The sequence below is a fragment of the Salvelinus namaycush genome, unplaced genomic scaffold (assembly GCF_016432855.1).
Source record: "Salvelinus namaycush isolate Seneca unplaced genomic scaffold, SaNama_1.0 Scaffold92, whole genome shotgun sequence".
Taxonomy (NCBI): Eukaryota; Metazoa; Chordata; class Actinopteri; order Salmoniformes; family Salmonidae; genus Salvelinus; species Salvelinus namaycush.
Window position 1 is genome coordinate 392156 of NW_024061664.1, and position 21213 is coordinate 413368.

The 21213-nt window shown below is 45.5% G+C and overlaps 1 protein-coding gene across 1 annotated transcript; it reads left to right on the forward strand.

Moving 5' to 3' along the window:
* The first annotated feature begins 359 nt into the window (after positions 1-359).
* LOC120043446 (stomatin-like) lies at positions 360-20733 on the forward strand. The gene is made up of 7 exons (XM_038988031.1): positions 360-408; positions 9239-9342; positions 11917-11989; positions 12116-12198; positions 13322-13525; positions 19416-19550; positions 20542-20733. The coding sequence occupies exons 1-7, from the start codon at positions 360-362 to the stop codon at positions 20731-20733; spliced, it is 840 nt and encodes a 279-aa protein (XP_038843959.1).
* The last annotated feature ends 480 nt before the right edge of the window (positions 20734-21213 follow it).

Genomic DNA, 21213 nt, shown 5'->3' on the forward strand with positions numbered 1-21213 from the left:
AGAGCTCGGACAGAAACAGACCATTAGGGACAGGCCACACCCTAGTGGGAGAGAGGACACAGGTAAATATCCCCACCTGCCTACCGTCCCTCCGACACACACACACACACACACAACGGCAGACAGACAGACACACACCGACAGACAGACAGACAGACAGACAGCTTGCTCTGTCCGACCAGGCTTCTGAGGAGGTGCTGTTACAAATATACTTAGTTCCTAACCAGTTTTCAGTCTTTAACGTTCATGTTGCTCTGAGTATTAATATCTGCAGGTATAGGTGGTATTTCTGAAACTATTGGACTGACTGGGTTAAATAAAGGTTGAGTACAGAGCACCAGGCAGGACTAGAGAGAGACATGGTGTCCCAGGGTAAGGTCCAGATCAGCACCGAACAGATCCTAGAAGGTACGTGGACCTTACATGGAAATGGGATGATTCAGAGAGAGAGAGAGAGAGACACATCGTTACAACACTTGTATACAGCCATAATATGACATTTGAAATGTCTCTATTCCTTTGGAACTTTTGTGAGTGTAATGTTTACTGTTCATTTTTTATTGTTTATTTCACTTTTGTTAATGATCTATTTCACTTGCTTTGACAATAAAGGAGAGAGAGAGAGAGAGAGGAGGGGAGAGAGAGAGAGAGAAATTCTATACATGCAATGGGAATAAAATAATTTTAACAGTAGATGACATGGATATTATAAACTGAAAAAGTGATGAGATTTGACCATTTTAGGAGGGATTGATTCTTTACCTAATTATCTGGGTGGTTTGTGTGTGTGTCTGCGTGCATGTGTGTACGTGCGTGTGTGGGAGCGCATGTTGGAGGCTCTGAGGAGAAGGTGTTGCCTCACTACTAGACACAACAATGACTCAGGAGTACCAGACAGACCAGAGGACAATTGATACTAGTCACAAACAGACCAGAGAGACCAGATAACATCTGAAACTAGTCTCAGAGAGACCAGAGGACATGTGAAACTAGTCACAGAGAGACCAGAGGACATGTGAAACTAGTCACAGAGAGACCAGAGGACATGTGAAACTAGTCACAGAGAGACCAGAGGACACCTGAAACTAGTTACAGAGAGAGACCAGAGGACATGTGATATTAGTCTCAGAGAGACCAGAGGACATGTGAAACTAGTTACAGAGAGACCAGAGGACATGTGATACTAGTCTCAGAGAGAGACCAGAGGACATGTGATACTAGTTACAGAGAGACCAGAGGACATGTGATACTAGTTACAGAGAGACCAGAGGACATGTGAAACTAGTCTCAGAGAGAGACCAGAGGACATGTGATACTAGTCTCAGAGAGAGACCAGAGGACATGTGATACTAGTTACAGAGAGAGACCAGAGGACATGTGATACTAGTTACAGAGAGACCAGAGGACATGTGAAACTAGTCTCAGAGAGAGACCAGAGGACATGTGAAACTAGTCTCAGAGAGAGACCAGAGGACATGTGATACTAGTCTCAGAGAGAGACCAGAGGACATGTGATACTAGTCTCAGAGAGAGACCAGAGGACATGTGATACTAGTCTCAGAGAGACCAGAGGACATGTGATACTAGTCTCAGAGAGAGACCAGAGGACATGTGATACTAGTCTCAGAGAGAGACCAGAGGACATGTGAAACTAGTTACAGAGAGAGACCAGAGGACATGTGAAACTAGTTACAGAGAGAGACCAGAGGACATGTGAAACTAGTTACAGAGAGAGACCAGAGGACATGTGAAACTAGTTACAGAGAGAGACCAGAGGACATGTGAAACTAGTTACAGAGAGAGACCAGAGGACATGTGATACTAGTCTCAGAGAGACCAGAGGACATGTGATACTAGTCTCAGAGAGAGACCAGAGGACATGTGATACTAGTCTCAGAGAGACCAGAGGACATGTGATACTAGTCTCAGAGAGAGACCAGAGGACATGTGATACTCGTCTCAGAGAGAGACCAGAGGACATGTGATACTAGTCTCAGAGAGACCAGAGGACATGTGATACTAGTATCAGAGAGACCAGAGGACATGTGATACTAGTCTCAGAGAGACCAGAGGACATGTGATACTAGTCTCAGAGAGACCAGAGGACATGTGATACTAGTATCAGAGAGACCAGAGGACATGTGATACTAGTCTCAGAGAGAGACCAGAGGACATGTGATACTAGTCTCAGAGAGAGACCAGAGGACATGTGATACTAGTCTCAGAGAGAGACCAGAGGACATGTGATACTAGTATCAGAGAGAGACCAGAGGACATGTGATACTAGTCTCAGAGAGAGACCAGAGGACATGTGATACTAGTTACAGAGAGAGACCAGAGGACATGTGAAACTAGTCTCAGAGAGAGACCAGAGGACATGTGATACTAGTTACAGAGAGAGACCAGAGGACATGTGAAACTAGTTACAGAGAGACCAGAGGACATGTGATACTAGTCTCAGAGAGAGACCAGAGGACATGTGAAACTAGTTACAGAGAGAGACCAGAGGACATGTGAAACTAGTTACAGAGAGAGACCAGAGGACATGTGATACTAGTTACAGAGAGAGACCAGAGGACATGTGAAACTAGTTACAGAGAGACCAGAGGACATGTGATACTAGTCTCAGAGAGAGACCAGAGGACATGTGATACTAGTCTCAGAGAGAGACCAGAGGACATGTGATACTAGTCTCAGAGAGAGACCAGAGGACATGTGATACTAGTCTCAGAGAGAGACCAGAGGACATGTGACACTAGTCTCAGAGAGAGACCAGAGGACATGTAATACTAGTATCAGAGAGAGACCAGAGGACATGTGATACTAGTCTCAGAGAGACCAGAGGACATGTGATACTAGTCTCAGAGAGACCAGAGGACATGTGATACTAGTCTCAGAGAGAGACCAGAGGACATGTGATACTAGTCTCAGAGAGAGACCAGAGGACATGTGATACTAGTCTCAGAGAGACCAGAGGACATGTGATACTAGTCTCAGAGAGACCAGAGGACATGTGATACTAGTCTCAGAGAGACCAGAGGACATGTGATACTAGTATCAGAGAGAGACCAGAGGACATGTGAAACTAGTCTCAGAGAGAGACCAGAGGACATGTGATACTAGTCTCAGAGAGACCAGAGGACATGTGATACTAGTCTCAGAGAGACCAGAGGACATGTGATACTAGTCTCAGAGAGAGACCAGAGGACATGTGATACTAGTCTCAGAGAGAGACCAGAGGACATGTGATACTAGTTACAGAGAGAGACCAGAGGACATGTGATACTAGTATCAGAGAGACCAGAGGACATGTGATACTAGTCTCAGAGAGAGACCAGAGGACATGTGATACTAGTATCAGAGAGAGACCAGAGGACATGTGATACTAGTCTCAGAGAGAGACCAGAGGACATGTGATACTAGTATCAGAGAGAGACCAGAGGACATGTGAAACTAGTCTCAGAGAGAGACCAGAGGACATGTGATACTAGTTACAGAGAGAGACCAGAGGACATGTGAAACTAGTTACAGAGAGACCAGAGGACATGTGATACTAGTCTCAGAGAGAGACCAGAGGACATGTGAAACTAGTTACAGAGAGAGACCAGAGGACATGTGAAACTAGTTACAGAGAGAGACCAGAGGACATGTGATACTAGTTACAGAGAGAGACCAGAGGACATGTGAAACTAGTTACAGAGAGACCAGAGGACATGTGATACTAGTCTCAGAGAGAGACCAGAGGACATGTGATACTAGTCTCAGAGAGAGACCAGAGGACATGTGATACTAGTCTCAGAGAGAGACCAGAGGACATGTGATACTAGTCTCAGAGAGAGACCAGAGGACATGTGATACTAGTCTCAGAGAGAGACCAGAGGACATGTAATACTAGTATCAGAGAGAGACCAGAGGACATGTGATACTAGTCTCAGAGAGACCAGAGGACATGTGATACTAGTCTCAGAGAGACCAGAGGACATGTGATACTAGTCTCAGAGAGAGACCAGAGGACATGTGATACTAGTCTCAGAGAGAGACCAGAGGACATGTGATACTAGTCTCAGAGAGACCAGAGGACATGTGATACTAGTCTCAGAGAGACCAGAGGACATGTGATACTAGTCTCAGAGAGACCAGAGGACATGTGATACTAGTATCAGAGAGAGACCAGAGGACATGTGAAACTAGTCTCAGAGAGAGACCAGAGGACATGTGATACTAGTCTCAGAGAGACCAGAGGACATGTGATACTAGTCTCAGAGAGACCAGAGGACATGTGATACTAGTCTCAGAGAGAGACCAGAGGACATGTGATACTAGTCTCAGAGAGAGACCAGAGGACATGTGATACTAGTTACAGAGAGAGACCAGAGGACATGTGATACTAGTATCAGAGAGACCAGAGGACATGTGATACTAGTCTCAGAGAGAGACCAGAGGACATGTGATACTAGTCTCAGAGAGAGACCAGAGGACATGTGATACTAGTCTCAGAGAGAGACCAGAGGACATGTGATACTAGTCTCAGAGAGACCAGAGGACATGTGATACTAGTTACAGAGAGAGACCAGAGGACATGTGATACTAGTCTCAGAGAGAGAGACCAGAGGACATGTGATACTAGTCTCAGAGAGACCAGAGGACATGTGATACTAGTTACAGAGAGACCAGAGGACATGTGATACTAGTCTCAGAGAGACAAGAGGACATGTGATACTAGTCTCAGAGAGAGACCAGAGGACATGTGATACTAGTCTCAGAGAGACCAGAGGACATGTGATACAAGTCTCAGAGAGAGACCAGAGGACATGTGAAACTAGTCTCAGAGAGAGACCAGAGGACATGTGATACTAGTCTCAGAGAGAGACCAGAGGACATGTGATACTAGTCTCAGAGAGAGACCAGAGGACATGTGATACTAGTTACAGAGAGAGACCAGAGGACATGTGAAACTAGTCTCAGAGAGAGACCAGAGGACATGTGATACTAATCTCAGAGAGACCAGAGGACATGTGATACTAGTCTCAGAGAGAGACCAGAGGACATGTGATACTAGTCTCAGAGAGACCAGAGGACATGTGATACTAGTTACAGAGAGAGACCAGAGGACATGTGATACTAGTCTCAGAGAGAGACCAGAGGACATGTGATACTAGTCTCAGAGAGAGACCAGAGGACATGTGATACTAGTCTCAGAGAGACCAGAGGACATGTGATACTAGTCTCAGAGAGACCAGAGGACATGTGATACTAGTATCAGAGAGAGACCAGAGGACATGTGATACTAGTCTCAGAGAGACCAGAGGACATGTGATACTAGTCTCAGAGAGAGACCAGAGGACATGTGATACTAGTATCAGAGAGAGACCAGAGGACATGTGATACAAGTCTCAGAGAGACCAGAGGACATGTGATACTAGTCTCAGAGAGAGACCAGAGGACATGTGATACTAGTCTCAGAGAGACGAGAGGACATGTGAAACTAGTCTCAGAGAGAGACCAGAGGACATGTGATACTAGTCTCAGAGAGACCAGAGGACAAGTGATACTAGTCTCAGAGAGAGACCAGAGGACATGTGATACTAGTCTCAGAGAGAGACCAGAGGACATGTGATACTAGTCTCAGTGAGAGACCAGAGGACATGTGATACTAGTCTCAGAGAGACCAGATGACATGTGATACTAGTCTCAGAGAGACCAGAGGACATGTGATACTAGTCTCAGAGAGAGACTAGAGGACATGTGATACTAGTCTAAGAGAGAGACCAGAAGACATGTGATACTAGTCTCAGAGAGAGACCAGAGGACAAGTGATACTAGTCTCAGAGAGAGACCAGAGGACATGTGATACTAGTCTCAGAGAGAGACCAGAGGACATGTGATACTAGTCTCAGAGAGAGACCAGAGGACATGTGATACTAGTCTCAGAGAGACCAGAGGACATGTGATACTAGTCTCAGAGAGACCAGAGGACATGTGAAACTAGTCTCAGAGAGAGACCAGAGGACATGTGAAACTAGTCTCAGAGAGAGACCAGAGGACATGTGATACTAGTCTCAGAGAGAGACCAGAGGACATGTGATACTAGCCTCAGAGAGAGACCAGAGGACATGTGATACTAGTCTCAGAGAGAGACCAGAGGACATGTGATACTAGTCTCAGAGAGACCAGAGGACATGTGATACTAGTCTCAGAGAGACCAGAGGACATGTGATACTAGTCTCAGAGAGACCAGAGGACATGTGATACTAGTCTCAGAGAGAGACCAGAGGACATGTGATACTAGTATCAGAGAGAGACCAGAGGACATGTGATACTAGTCTCAGAGAGACCAGAGGACATGTGATACTAGTCTCAGAGAGACCAGAGGACATGTGATACTAGTCTCAGAGAGAGACCAGAGGACATGTGATACTAGTCTCAGAGAGAGACCAGAGGACATGTGAAACTAGTCTCAGAGAGACCAGAGGACATGTGAAACTAGTCTCAGAGAGACCAGAGGACATGTGATACTAGTCTCAGAAAGACCAGAGGACATGTGATACTAGTATCAGAGAGAGACCAGAGGACATGTGAAACTAGTCTCAGAGAGAGACCAGAGGACATGTGATACTAGTCTCAGAGAGACCAGAGGACATGTGATACTAGTCTCAGAGAGAGACCAGAGGACATGTGATACTAGTCTCAGAGAGAGACCAGAGGACATGTGATACTAGTCTCAGAGAGACCAGAGGACATGTGATACTAGTTACAGAGAGAGACCAGAGGACATGTGATACTAGTATCAGAGAGACCAGAGGACATGTGATACTAGTCTCAGAGAGAGACCAGAGGACATGTGATACTAGTCTCAGAGAGAGACCAGAGGACATGTGATACTAGTTACAGAGAGAGACCAGAGGACATGTGATACTAGTATCAGAGAGACCAGAGGACATGTGATACTAGTCTCAGAGAGAGACCAGAGGACATGTGATACTAGTCTCAGAGAGAGACCAGAGGACATGTGATACTAGTCTCAGAGAGACCAGAGGACATGTGATACTAGTATCAGAGAGAGACCAGAGGACATGTGAAACTAGTCTCAGAGAGAGACCAGAGGACATGTGATACTAGTCTCAGAGAGACCAGAGGACATGTGATACTAGTCTCAGAGAGAGACCAGAGGACATGTGATACTAGTCTCAGAGAGACCAGAGGACATGTGATACTAGTTACAGAGAGACCAGAGGACATGTGATACTAGTCTCAGAGAGACCAGAGGACATGTGATACTAGTCTCAGAGAGACCAGAGGACATGTGATACTAGTCTCAGAGAGAGACCAGAGGACATGTGATACTAGTCTCAGAGAGACCAGAGGACATGTGATACTAGTCTCAGAGAGAGACCAGAGGACATGTGAAACTAGTCTGAGAGAGAGACCAGAGGACATGTGATACTAGTCTCAGAGAGAGACCAGAGGACATGTGAAACTAGTCTCAGAGAGAGACCAGAGGACATGTGATACTATTCTCAGAGAGACCAGAGGACATGTGATACTAGTCTCAGAGAGACCAGAGGACATGTGATACTAGTCTCAGAGAGAGACCAGAGGACATGTGATACTAGTCTCAGAGAGAGACCAGAGGACATGTGATACTATTCTCAGAGAGACCAGAGGACATGTGATACTAGTCTCAGAGAGACCAGAGGACATGTGATACTAGTCTCAGAGAGAGACCAGAGGACATGTGATACTAGTCTCAGAGAGAGACCAGAGGACATGTGATACTAGTCTCAGAGAGACCAGAGGACATGTGATACTAGTCTCAGAGAGAGACCAGAGGACATGTGATACTAGTCTCAGAGAGAGATGTAGATCCAATACACTACTATACAATACCATACACTACTATACAATACCATACACTACTATACAATACCATACACTACCATACACTACTATACAATACCATACACTACTATACACTACTATACAATACCATACACTACTATACAATACCATACACTACTATACACTACTATACAATACCATACACTACTATACAATACAATACAATACACTACTATACAATACCATACACTATTATACAATACAATACCATACACTACTATACAATACAATACACTACTATACAATACCATACACTACTATACAATACAATACAATACAATACCATACAATACAATACAATACCATACAATACAATACACTACTATACACTACTATACAATACCATACACTACTATACAATACCATACACTACTATACAATACAATACAATACACTACTATACAATACCATACACTACTATACAATACAATACAATACACTACTATACAATACCATACACTACTATACAATACAATACAATACACTACTATACAATACCATACACTACTATACACTACTATACAATACCATACACTACTATACAATACACTACTATACAATACCATACACTACTATACAATACAATACACTACCATACAATACAATACCATACACTACCATACAATACAATACACTACTATACAATACCATACACTACTATACAATACAATACAATACCATACAATACAATACACTACTATACAATACCATACACTACTATACAATACAATACAATACCATACAATACAATACACTACTATACAATACAATACCATACAATACAATACCATACAATACAATACCATACACTACTATACCATACACTACTATACAATACCATACAATACAATACCATACACTACTATACAATACCATACACTACTATACAATACAATACACTACTATACAATACCATACACTACTATACCATACACTACTATACAATACCATACACTACTATACAATACAATACACTACTATACAATACAATACCATACACTACTATACAATACAATACCATACACTACTATACAATACAATACACTACTATACAATACAACGCCATACACTACTATACTATACAATACCATACAATACCATACAATACAATACACTACTATACAATACCATACACTACTAATCAATACAATACTTCTAAGGGGCTTCTAAGTAAGCATTCTACGTAAAAATTTAAATTTGATTTGATTGATAAAGTTATGATACGTATAGTCATTATACTGTATGTATACTTCATATACATGTAGTTATTATAGTATTATCGTATTATTATACGTCAGTCAGACTAACCTGTATTGTTGGTGAATTCCTTCCTGCGTAGATAAGAGCTCTGGCTCTCTGGGATGTTGTGGCTGGCTTCTCTTCGGAATCTCTCTCATCGTTACGCTGTTCCTCTTCCCTATCACCATCTTCATGTGCGTCAAGGTACAGTATACTAGTGTACAGTATGGCAGCGTAACATTTGATACGTTCTGTAAAATTAAATTTAAAAAAAAATTGATGACCACGTGAAGATAAGAAATAGATATCCCTAGATGGTGAATGCACCGAGCAATGCAAGGTAGAGTATGTAGAAACTCCCTGACGGGTCTCACAGTAGTCAGTCACACTGTCACAATACAAAAACCACTTCACAGGTTTCACAGTAGTCAGTGTGACCTTGATGAAGCTCTCTGACTCCTCTCCTATAACTCAGACCCTGCTGAAGCTCTCTGACTCCTCTCCTGTATCTCAGACCCTGCTGAAGCTCTCTGACTCCTCTCCTATAACTCAGACCCTGCTGAAGCTCTCTGACTCCTCTCCTATAACTCAGACCCTGCTGAAGCTCTCTGACTCCTCTCCTGTATCTCAGACCCTGATGAAACTCTCTGACTCCTCTCCTGTATCTCAGACCCTGATGAAGCTCTCTGACTCCTCTCCTATAACTCAGACCCTGCTGAAGCTCTCTGACTCCTCTCCTATAACTCAGACCCTGCTGAAGCTCTCTGACTCCTCTCCTGTATCTCAGACCCTGATGAAGCTCTCTGACTCCTCTCCTGTATCTCAGACCCTGATGAAGCTCTCTGACTCCTCTCCTATAACTCAGACCCTGCTGAAGCTCTCTGACTCCTCTCCTGTATCTCAGACCCTGCTGAAGCTCTCTGACTCCTCTCCTGTATCTCAGACCCTGATGAAGCTCTCTGACTCCTCTCCTGTATCTCAGACCCTGCTGAAGCTCTCTGACTCCTCTCCTATAACTCAGACCCTGTTGAAGCTCTCTGACTCCTCTCCTGTAACTCAGACCCTGCTGAAGCTCTCTGACTCCTCTCCTGTATCTCAGACCCTGCTGAAGCTCTCTGACTCCTCTCCTGTATCTCAGACCCTGCTGAAGCTCTCTGACTCCTCTCCTGTATCTCAGACCCTGCTGAAGCTCTCTGACTCCTCTCCTGTAAGCTCTCACACAGCTTCTTTAAAACCAGGTTGCAGGAAGGATGTTGCATTGAGGACTTTTTCCTGCAGACTGGACATACCCGATAATCCTTCTGTTTCCCGCTTAGCTTCAGACAGGCTTTACAGAAGCTGTGGATCCTTAAAGATGTCACAGCACACAGGACAGGAGAGATCCTCGTCAGAGAGAAGGTTTAAACGTCATGTTCTCTGGAAGTAACACTCCCTCCTCTTATCTGGAACTGAGATTGAGAGATTGTTGTATTGAATCTTGATTATAAATTGTTTGTAAGTACAATTCATTGTAAAATGTAGGCTGAATAATGAATAGCTGCATACTTTTTTACGGTTCTGTTGTGAACTTTACTCCTTCCTGATCAAAAGGGTTATATTCCTTAGTGCACATTAGAAACATGACATAAAACGTTGAGGAGTGGACCTATGGTATGAGGGGTGGACCTATGGTATGAGGGGTGGACCTATAAGGGGTAGAGCTATGGTATGAGGGGTGTAGCTATGGTATGAGGGGTGGACCTATAATGGGTGGACCTATGGTATGAGGGGTGGAGCTACAATATGAGGGTGGACCTATGGTATGAGGGGTGTAGCTATGGTATGAGGGGTGGACCTATAAGGGGTGGACCTATGGTATGAGGGGTGGAGCTACAATATGAGGGTGGACCTATGGTATGAGGGGTGTAGCTATGGTATGAGGGGTGAACCTATGGTATGAGGGGTGGAGCTATGGTATGAGGGGTGGACCTATGGTATGAGGGGAGGAGCTATGGTATGAGGGGTGGACCTATAAGGGGTGGACCTATGGTATGAGGGGTGGAGCTACAATATGAGGGTGGACCTATGGTATGAGGGGTGTAGCTATGGTATGAGGGGTGTAGCTATGGTATGAGGGGTGTAGCTATGGTATGAGGGGTGAACCTATGGTATGAGGGGTGGACCTATGGTATGAGGGGTGGACCTATGAGGGGTGTAGCTATGGTATGAGGGGTGGAACTATGGTATGAGGGGTGGAACTATGGTATGAGTGGTGTAGCTATGGTTTGAGGGGAGGACCTATGGTGTGAGGGGTGTAGCTATGGTAATGAGGGGAGGACCTATGGTATGAGGGGTGGACCTATAAGGGGTGGATGAGGTATGAGGGGTGGACCTATGAGGGGTGTAGCTATGTTATGAGGGGTGGAACTATGGTATGAGGGGAGGAGCTATGGTATGAGGGGTGTGGCTATGTTATGAGGGGTGGAACTATGGTATGAGGGGAGGAGCTATGGTATGAGGGGAGGGGCTATGGTATGAGGGGTGTAGCTATGTTATGAGGGGTGGAACTATGGTATGAGGGGAGGAACTATGGTATGAGGGGTGGAACTATGGTATGAGGGGAGGGGCTATGATATGAGGGGAGGAGCTCTCTGCAAAGGTCACAAGCATAGTTCTCTGGAGTTGTGTTATCTACTCACCCATTTTATAGCCCTGATATGGCATCATGGGACATGATCAATAATATAACCAACGTAAAACACATGGTTTCGTGTCACCCTGTATTGTTTTACTATCTAGATTGTAAAGGAGTATGAGCGAGCGGTCATTTTCAGACTTGGACGCATCGCAGACAAGAAGCCGAAAGGACCAGGTGAAATACTGCCACAACATACAATACACCTTGCTCAACATGGCCTACAGTACAGTACAGCACATACACTGTAACACGCCTTTAAAACTGGTGAGAAAACATCCTTCTCTCTTGTCTCCTCTGTAGGGATCTTCTTTGTACTTCCCTGTACTGACACCTTTGTGAAGGTGGACTTGAGGACTGTGTCTTTTGACATCCCACCCCAAGAGGTACTGAACACATCTACCTCAAATACGTCATACCACTGTACAGTGAGGACTGTGTCTTTTGACATCCCACCCCAAGAGGTACTGAACACATCTACCTCAAATACGTCATACCACTGTACAGTGAGGACTGTGTCTTTTGACATCCCACCCCAAGAGGTACTGAACACATCTACCTCAAATACGTCATACCACTGTACAGTGAGGACTGTGTCATGTACATCTTCATGCTTTCTGCACCAATGACAGCGTATATCAGGGCTCTCCAACCCTGTTCCTGGAGAGATACCCTCCTGTAGGTTTTAACTCCAACCCTGTTCCTGGAGAGAGACCCTCCTGTAGGTTTTAACTCCAACCCTGTTCCTGGAGAGAGACCCTCCTGTAGGTTTTCGCTTCAACCCTAATCAAGCGCACCTGATTATAATAATTACCTGGTTGATAAGCTGAATCAGGTTAGTTACAACTGGAGTTGGAGTTAAAACCTACAGGAGGGTCTCTCTCCAGGAACAGGGTTGGAGTTAAAACCTACAGGAGGGTAGCTCTCCAGGAACAGGGTTGGAGTTAAAACCTACAGGAGGGTAGCTCTCCAGGAACAGGGTTGGAGTTAAAACCTACAGGAGGAGTATCTCTCCAGGAACAGGGTTGGAGTTAAAACCTACAGGAGGGTATCTCTCCAGGAACAGGGTTGGAGTTAAAACCTACAGGAGGGTCTCTCTCCAGGAACAGGGTTGGAGTTAAAACCTACAGGAGGGTAGCTCTCCAGGAACAGGGTTGGAGTTAAAACCTACAGGAGGGTAGCTCTCCAGGAACAGGGTTGGAGTTAAAACCTACAGGAGGGTAGCTCTCCAGGAACAGGGTTGGAGTTAAAACCTACAGGAGGGTTGCTCTCCAGGAACTGGGTTGGAGTTAAAACCTACAGGAGGGTATCTCTCCAGGAACAGGGTTGAAGAGCCCTGGATCCTAATCAGTTCACTTTGACTGTCCAGGTATTGGTATTGGTAGATTGAGGTTGTAAAGTGCACAAACAAACATACCAATATCCTTCCAAGACCCCCAACAACATCACTTTTCAGAATGTAATTCATCCAGTACAAACTCACCTCTTGCCTTCTTCTCTTCTGTCCAGATCCTGACCAAAGACTCAGTGACGGTGTCTGTAGACGGGGTGGTGTATTTCCGTGTGTACTGCCCCATCTCTGCTGTAGCCAACGTGTCCAACGCCCACTCCTCCACCCGTCTCCTGGCCCAGACCACCCTGAGGAACGTCCTGGGAACCAAGAACCTGGCTGATCTGCTGTCTGACCGCGAGGGAATCTCACACAGCATGCAGGTAGGAAGCCCTAGAATTTAGAACTATAGAACCATATAACTAAGAACAGTAGAATTAGGCTGATCTGCTGACTGACCACGAGGGAATCTCACACAGCATTTCGGTACGGAACACGGAGCTGTAGAACCTAGAACATAGAACTGTAGAACCGAGAACATAGAACTGTAGAACCGAGAACTTAGAACTGCAGAACTGTAAAACTGTAGAACAACCTGGACAGCATCTCCCACAGCATGCCTGGGAGTAATACAGTCACAGTGACTGAGTGATTGGTTGGTTTGGTTAATTCATATTAGACAAAACTGAAAACTGGAAATGCTTTGTGATGGGAATGCACAATCAAGACAAGTATGTTTACTATGTGCAATGAAACAAACCTCAAAATGTAATTCAAAACCATAGACGTGCCATCATGCTTTCTACTATCCAGTTACCTGCTGTGGATGAATAGAGCCTAATCCCACATCAAACTCACCTGGTTATGGGATCCAGTTAGGGCCAGGTTGCAATTTACTGGGGGGGAGGGGTAGTCCAAAATAGGGGAGGGTTGAGTGGTTTGTTATTGGGCACAGGGGAGGGTTGAGTGGTTTGTTATTGGGCACAGGGGAGGGTTGAGTGGTTTGTTATTGGGCACAGGGGAGGGTTGAGTGGTTTGTTATTGGGCACAGGGCAGGGTTGAGTGGTTTGTTATTGGGCACAGGGGAGGGTTGTGTGGTTGTTATTGGGCACAGGGGAGGGTTGTGTGGTTGTTATTGGGCACAGGGGAGGGTTGAGTGGTTTGTTATTGGGCACAGGGGAGGGTTGAGTGGTTTGTTATTGGGCACAGGGGAGGGTTGAGTGGTTTGTTATTGGGCACAGGGGAGGGTTGAGTGGTTTGTTATTGGGCACAGGGGAGGGTTGAGTGGTTGTTATTGGGCACAGGGGAGGGTTGAATGGTTTGTTATTGGGCACAGGGCAGGGTTGAGTGGTTTGTTATTGGGCACAGGGGAGGGTTGAGTGGTTTGTTATTGGGCACAGGGGAGGGTTGAGTGGTTTGTTATTGGGCACAGGGGAGGGTTGAGTGGTTTGTTATTGGGCACAGGGGAGGGTTGAGTGGTTTGTTATTGGGCACAGGGGAGGGTTGAGTGGTTTGTTATTGGGCACAGGGGAGGGTTGAGTGATTTGTTATTGGGCACAGGGCAGGGTTGAGTGGTTTGTTATTGGGCACAGGGGAGGGTTGAGTGGTTTGTTATTGGGCACAGGGGAGGGTTGAGTGGTTTGTTATTGGGCACAGGGGAGGGTTGAGTGGTTTGTTATTGGGCACAGGGGAGGGTTGAGTGGTTTGTTATTGGGCACAAGGGAGGGTTGAGTGGTTGTTATTGGGCACAGGGCAGGGTTGAGTGGTTTGTTATTGGGCACAGGGGAGGGTTGAGTGGTTTGTTATTGGGCACAGGGGAGGGTTGAATGGTTTGTTATTGGGCACAGGGGAGGGTTGAGTGGTTTGTTATTGGGCACAGGGGAGGGTTGAGTGGTTTGTTATTGGGCACAGGGCAGGGTTGAGTGGTTTGTTATTGGGCAAAGGGGAGGGTTGAGTGGTTTGTTATTGGGCACAGGGGAGGGTTGAGTGGTTTGTTATTGGGCACAGGGGAGGGTTGAATGGTTTGTTATTGGGCACAGGGGAGGGTTGAGTGGTTTGTTATTGGGCACAGGGGAGGGTTGTGTGGTTTGTTATTGGGCAAAGGGGAGGGTTGAGTGATTTGTTATTGGGCACAGGGGAGGGTTGAGTGGTTTGTTATTGGGCACAGGGGAGGGTTGAATGGTTTGTTATTGGGCACAGGGGAGGGTTGAGTGGTTTGTTATTGGGCACAGGGGAGGGTTGTGTGGTTTGTTATTGGGCAAAGGGGAGGGTTGAGTGATTTGTTATTGGGCACAGGGGAGGGTTGAGTGGTTTGTTATTGGGCACAGGGGAGGGTTGAGTGGTTTGTTATTGGGCACAGGGCAGGGTTGAGTGGTTTGTTATTGGGCACAGGGCAGGGTTGAGTGGTTTGTTATTGGGCACAGGGCAGGGTTGAGTGGTTTGTTATTGGGCACAGGGGAGGGTTGAGTGGTTTGTTATTGGGCACAGGGGAGGGTTGAATGGTTTGTTATTGGGCACAGGGCAGGGTTGAGTGGTTTGTTATTGGGCACAGGGGAGGGTTGAGTGTGTTTTCTTCCCTGGTTAACAGTCACTCTTCTACAGGTTTTACTATATAATGTATTCCATCCTAGTCACATTTCCTCATCTGCTTGCATGCTCCTCCTCTATATCAAGGTACTTCGCTTATGACCTAGGCTCTTCCATGTGCTAATTTTTACCACCGATCGGTATTGTCTACCAGTCTAACGGTCTATCCCGCCCTCTATCCACCATTCATAGTGACAATAGTGGTAGGTGTATCGTTTGTCCAGATCTGCAATATGCTAACTAACAATCATACCATATATAAAAGCATTCGAAGCTGCATCAATTTTCAATATGAACAAATAGGAACAGTGAAGACATGAAACACACAGGTCAGAAAGCTCCCCTATTGATCTTGTTTAGGGACAATATATTTATCCTACCTAGACTAAAGTAGCCTACAACACCACAATATAATTAATAACTGTATTATTGTTTTCAAGTGAGACCAAAATTCTACTCTGGGCTGCAGTGAAAATGTCATTTGAATAATTTGATTTTGAATCCATTGTGGATCTACTCTCAACAGTGTATAAGGTCTAGAAAGGCAAAGTAAACACAGGCAAGTCTGTCTGTATTTTTACTTCTGATAATGAATTTTAAGAATGGCCCTAAAGGAAATGACTGCTGTTTTTTACGACCCCTTAACCAATTGTGCTATTGTGTGTGTTCTTTCATGTAATTTGTAAGTTATTTTGTACATAATGTTTCTGCCACCGTATCTTATGTCCGAAAAGAGTTTCTAGATAAAGCCCTCATCCCCGTCATTCGCAGGAGAAAGAGACGTAGGTATCGTGTACAAAGATCCGGGTGCCTTGTTAGGATCCGTCGCCAAGAGGGTAATCTACCTTTACCATCGTTCCTATTAGCCAACGTACAATCAATCGATAATAAAATAGACAAACTACAATCACGTATATATTCTACAAACGGGACATTAAAAACTAATATCTTATGTTTCACCGAGTCGTGACTGAACGATGACATGAATAACATACAGCTGGTGGGTTTTACAGGATAGAACAGCAGCCACTGGTAAGACAAGGGGCGACGGTCTATGTATATTTGAAAACAACAGCTGGTGCACGATATCTAAGGAAGTCTCAAGGTTTTGCTCGCCTGAGGTAGAGTATCTCATGATAAGCTGTAGACCACACTATCTACCTAGAGAGTTTTCATCTGTATTTTTGGTAGCTGTTTACATACCACCACAAACCGATGCTGGCACTAAGACTGCACTACAGTAACCGAGACGGACCGAGGTGGAGCCACCCACACTAGCGTGGCTGGTTGTGGCGCATCCTCAGCGGGGAGCTGGTGCTGAAGTGGCTGGTTGTGGCGCATCCTCAGCGGGGAGCTGGTGCTGAAGTGGCTGGTTGTGGCGCATCCTCAGCGGGGAGCTGGTGCTGAAGTGGCTGGTTGTGGCGCATCCTCAGCGGGGAGCTGGTGCTGAAGTGGCTGGTTGTGGCGCATCCTCAGCGGGGAGCTGGTGCTGAAGTGGCTGGTTGTGGCGCATCCTCAGCGGGGAGCTGGTGCTGAAGTGGCTGGTTGTGGCGCATCCTCAGCGGGGAGCTGGTGCTGAAGTGGCTGGTAATAATAAGGTATTGCCGATCAAAGATCTACTCAAATCCAGACATATGTTTTAGAATGACACTTCCGGTTTGGGGACAAAAGTGATTATTCTCGGGATGGAACCATTGTAAAATACAGGGGGAAAAATTCAACCGTTATCTGTAGATAATTCTTTAGATGTTTGGCCTAGTGGTGAATCATGACGTGCAGGCATAATCAAAGTGACACTGGACTAGCGCACCTGCCAGAGTCTTTAGGATGTCTATAGCTAGGTTTCCATGGCGACAGATGTTCATGGGAATATTCTAAAATCTGCATATAAACAATATGAGCATTTCAGGGTTTCCTATAGGAAAAGTTGGCTCCGGACAACGTGACTGGGAAGAAATTGACCAGACATCCATATGTTTTCAGATCCAACACGGCGTAGCCAGCGCTATCAATAAACAAGGGATATTGGCCAAATCTAAAAAAATTAATTACGTTACAGCCTTTTCTAAAAGGGGTTAAAAATGTTAAAATCCTCATCAATCTACACACAATATTCCATATGAGATGTTCGACGAGCAAGTGTCCACATGTTTTTTTTTGGTCATGTAGTGTATTTTATATAATTATAAATATGGCATCAAAATGTTTTATTCCCCCAGCATGCCTGGGAGTAATACAGCTGATGATTGTCTGCATCCGGCTCTGATCATGAAGTAATGAAACAGGCAGGGAGAATGAGCTCATCTGTGGTTGTCATGGCGAACACTCAACCTTCTGGCCGTAGCCCTGTGTGACATCAACTGTGCCACAAAGCATATCCACGTTTATAGGCCACAGGGTCTCCACAGTTATGGTCTTCAACATTATTTTGAGTTAATTCTATGAGGAGGAGGGTGTTCAATTTATTTAACAGTACACGGGGTGGGTCAAGTGAAAACGCCTCTGTGAAGAGGGAACGCAACACCCTGCTACAACTCAACTCTCCGTGAAGCGAAAGAGGTATGGACTGTAGGTGCGAGTAAGGATGACAAAAAGGCAGAATAGACCGTTTACTAGGATTTTATTCCTTTACACGGTAATATGGGGAAAAGGGGCTGGACGGAACCAAAGGAAAGAAAGTAAATATCAAAGCTCCCCCTCTCCTATCTAACCTGCCTACCCACTACTTACCTATCTTAGCACCACCTGGTGCCCTAACCAAAATACAGGGGGTGGTCCGCCCAGGTCTTACCTAGTGTGCCTAGACATTGAATATACTACGGGTATATGTATGCCCGCGGACCTCTTGCCTAAGCACTCCCAAAGTGCCTTCCCCTTCCCCCCTGGGAACAAATGAAACAGAATAACAAACAATCCACTTCACAACAAAACTGAGAAAACTAACTCAGGTCACTAAAGAAGCTCTGACAAAGCAACAAACACAGAACATACCAACGCTTTCTGATAAACAACCAATACTATATCACAATCTAATTCTCCAGCAATGATCTCAGCCAGCCTGCCTATGCTCTCTCTCTCTCTCTCTCTCTCTCTCTCTCTCTCTCTCTCTCTCTCTCTCTCTCTCTCTCTCTCTCTCTCTCTCTCTCTCTCTCTCTCTCTCTCTCTCTCTCTCTCTCTCTCTCTCTCTCTCTCTCTCTCTCAGCCTGCCTATGATCTCTCTCAGCCTGCCTATGATCTCTCTCAGCCTGCCTATGATCTCTCTCAGCCTGCCTATGATCTCTCTCAGCCTGCCTATGATCTCTCTCTGCAAAAATCTCTCCCTTCTGAACAACAGAACACTGGCTTTTATATCTTCAGACGGAATGGGTAATTAGAAACAGCTGCTTCTTGACGAGGGGGCGGGGTCAGCTCCAATCATCAATTGGGGCCAACCAATCAGCTGCTTGGGGAGTAATTCCAGGAAGCCATCTCCTGAAACACACACACTCAAATACAAACTACAACACAGAAACTGGGGAACGTAACAGTTGGGGAGAAGGGGAGGGGGACACCTTGAACAGTAAATTTCGATCTGTCCTTTACCTGTTCTGGATAAATACACTAATAGGTGTAGATATTTCGTTAGCTGTATGATAGCTCTGGCCCGACTAATGTTTCTGTTTGCTGACCCTACTACCCCTTCCATAGGAGTCTCTGGACGAGGCCACTGACCCGTGGGGTATCAAGGTGGAGCGTGTGGAGATTAAGGACGTGAAGCTGCCCCACCAGCTGCAGAGAGCCATGGCTGCAGAGGCAGAAGCCAGCCGTGAGGCCAGGGCTAAGGTGAGGAGACACACTTCAGACAACTGTAGAAGACAGTCAACTGAGATGTACAATGTGAAATAAATACACTTATTTAATGGTAACTGTTTTCATCAATAGAGTCCCTCTTCTCTAGGTGATAGCGACGGAGGGGGAGATGAATGTTTCTCCATACTGAAAATCCATCTTTAGGTTTCTTACCTCTCTCTATCTCCCTCCCTCTTCTCTAGGCGATAGCGACGGAGGGGGAGATGAATGTTTCTCCATACTGAAAATCCATCTTTAGGTTTCTTACCTCTCTCTCTCTCCCTAGGTGATAGTGGCAGAGGGGGAGATGAATGTTTCTCCATACTGAAAATCCATCTTTAGGTTTCTTCCCTCTCTCTATCTCCCTCCCTCTCCCTAGGTGATAGTGGCAGAGGGAGAGATGAATGTTTCTCCATACTGAAAATCCATCTGTACGTTTCTTACCTCTCTCTCTCTCCCTAGGTGATAGTGGCAGAGGGGGAGATGAATGTTTCTCCATACTGAAAATCCATCTGTATGTTTCTTACCTCTCTCTCTCCCTAGGTGATAGCGGCGGAGGGGGAGATGAATGTTTCTCCATACTGAAAATCCATCTTTAGGTTTCTTACCTCTCTCTCCCTCCTCTCTCTTCTCTAGGTGATAGCGGCGGAGGGGGAGATGAATGTTTCTCCATACTGAAATCTATCTGTATGTTTCTTACCTCTCTCTCTCTCCCTCCTCTCCCTAGGTGATAGCGGCGGAGGGGGAGATGAATGTTTCTCCATACTGAAATCCATCTGTATGTTTCTTACCTCTCTCTCTCTCCCTAGGTGATAGTGGCAGAGGGGGAGATGAATGTTTCTCCATACTGAAAATCCATCTGTATGTTTCTTACCTCTCTCTCTCTCCCTAGGCGATAGCGACGGAGGGGGAGATGAATGTTTCTCCATACTGAAAATCCATCTTTAGGTTTCTTACCTCTCTCTCCCTCCTCTCTCTTCTCTAGGTGATAGCGGCGGAGGGGGAGATGAATGCCTCCAGGGCCCTGAAGGAGGCATCTCTAGTGATCTCTGAGTCTCCATCAGGCCTCCAGCTGAGATACCTCCAGACCCTCACCGCCACCGCTGCAGAGAAGAACTCCACCATCATCTTCCCTCTGCCCATAGACATGGTCAGCCACTTCATGCACAGGAAATGAGGGGCCACACAGTGTTGCATCTTCCCTCCCCTTTTGCCCTCCTTCACAGATCTGATAGGACTGGATAGGTGAAAGTAGCATGGCTGAAATGGCTGTTATTTACACCTATCCGGGAGGTGAAATGGCTGTTACTTACACCTATCTAGTAGGTGAAATGGCCGTTACTTACACCTATCTAGTAGGTGAAATGGCCGTTACTTACACCTATCTAGTAGGTGAAATGGCCGTTACTTACACCTATCCGGTGGGTGAAATGGCCGTTACTTACACCTATCTAGTAGGTGAAATGGCCGTTACTTACACCTATCTAGTAGGTGAAATGGCCGTTACTTACACCTATCTAGTAGGTGAAATGGCCGTTACTTACACCTATCCGGGAGGTGAAATGGCCGTTACTTACACCTATCTAGTAGGTGAAATGGCCGTTACTTACACCTATCTAGTAGGTGAAATGGCCGTTACTTACACCTATCTAGTAGG

What these genes read in the sequence shown, in the direction of transcription:
- LOC120043446 (XM_038988031.1), top strand. Translation starts at nt 360, where the DNA reads ATGGTGTCCCAGGGTAAGGTCCAGATCAGCACCGAACAGATCCTAGAA. An exon ending in CCATCTTCATGTGCGTCAAG is followed by an intron (nt 9,343 to 11,916) that starts GTACAGTATACT and finishes TTTACTATCTAG; the next exon opens with ATTGTAAAGGAGTATGAGCG. An exon ending in TTGACATCCCACCCCAAGAG is followed by an intron (nt 12,199 to 13,321) that starts GTACTGAACACA and finishes TCTTCTGTCCAG; the next exon opens with ATCCTGACCAAAGACTCAGT.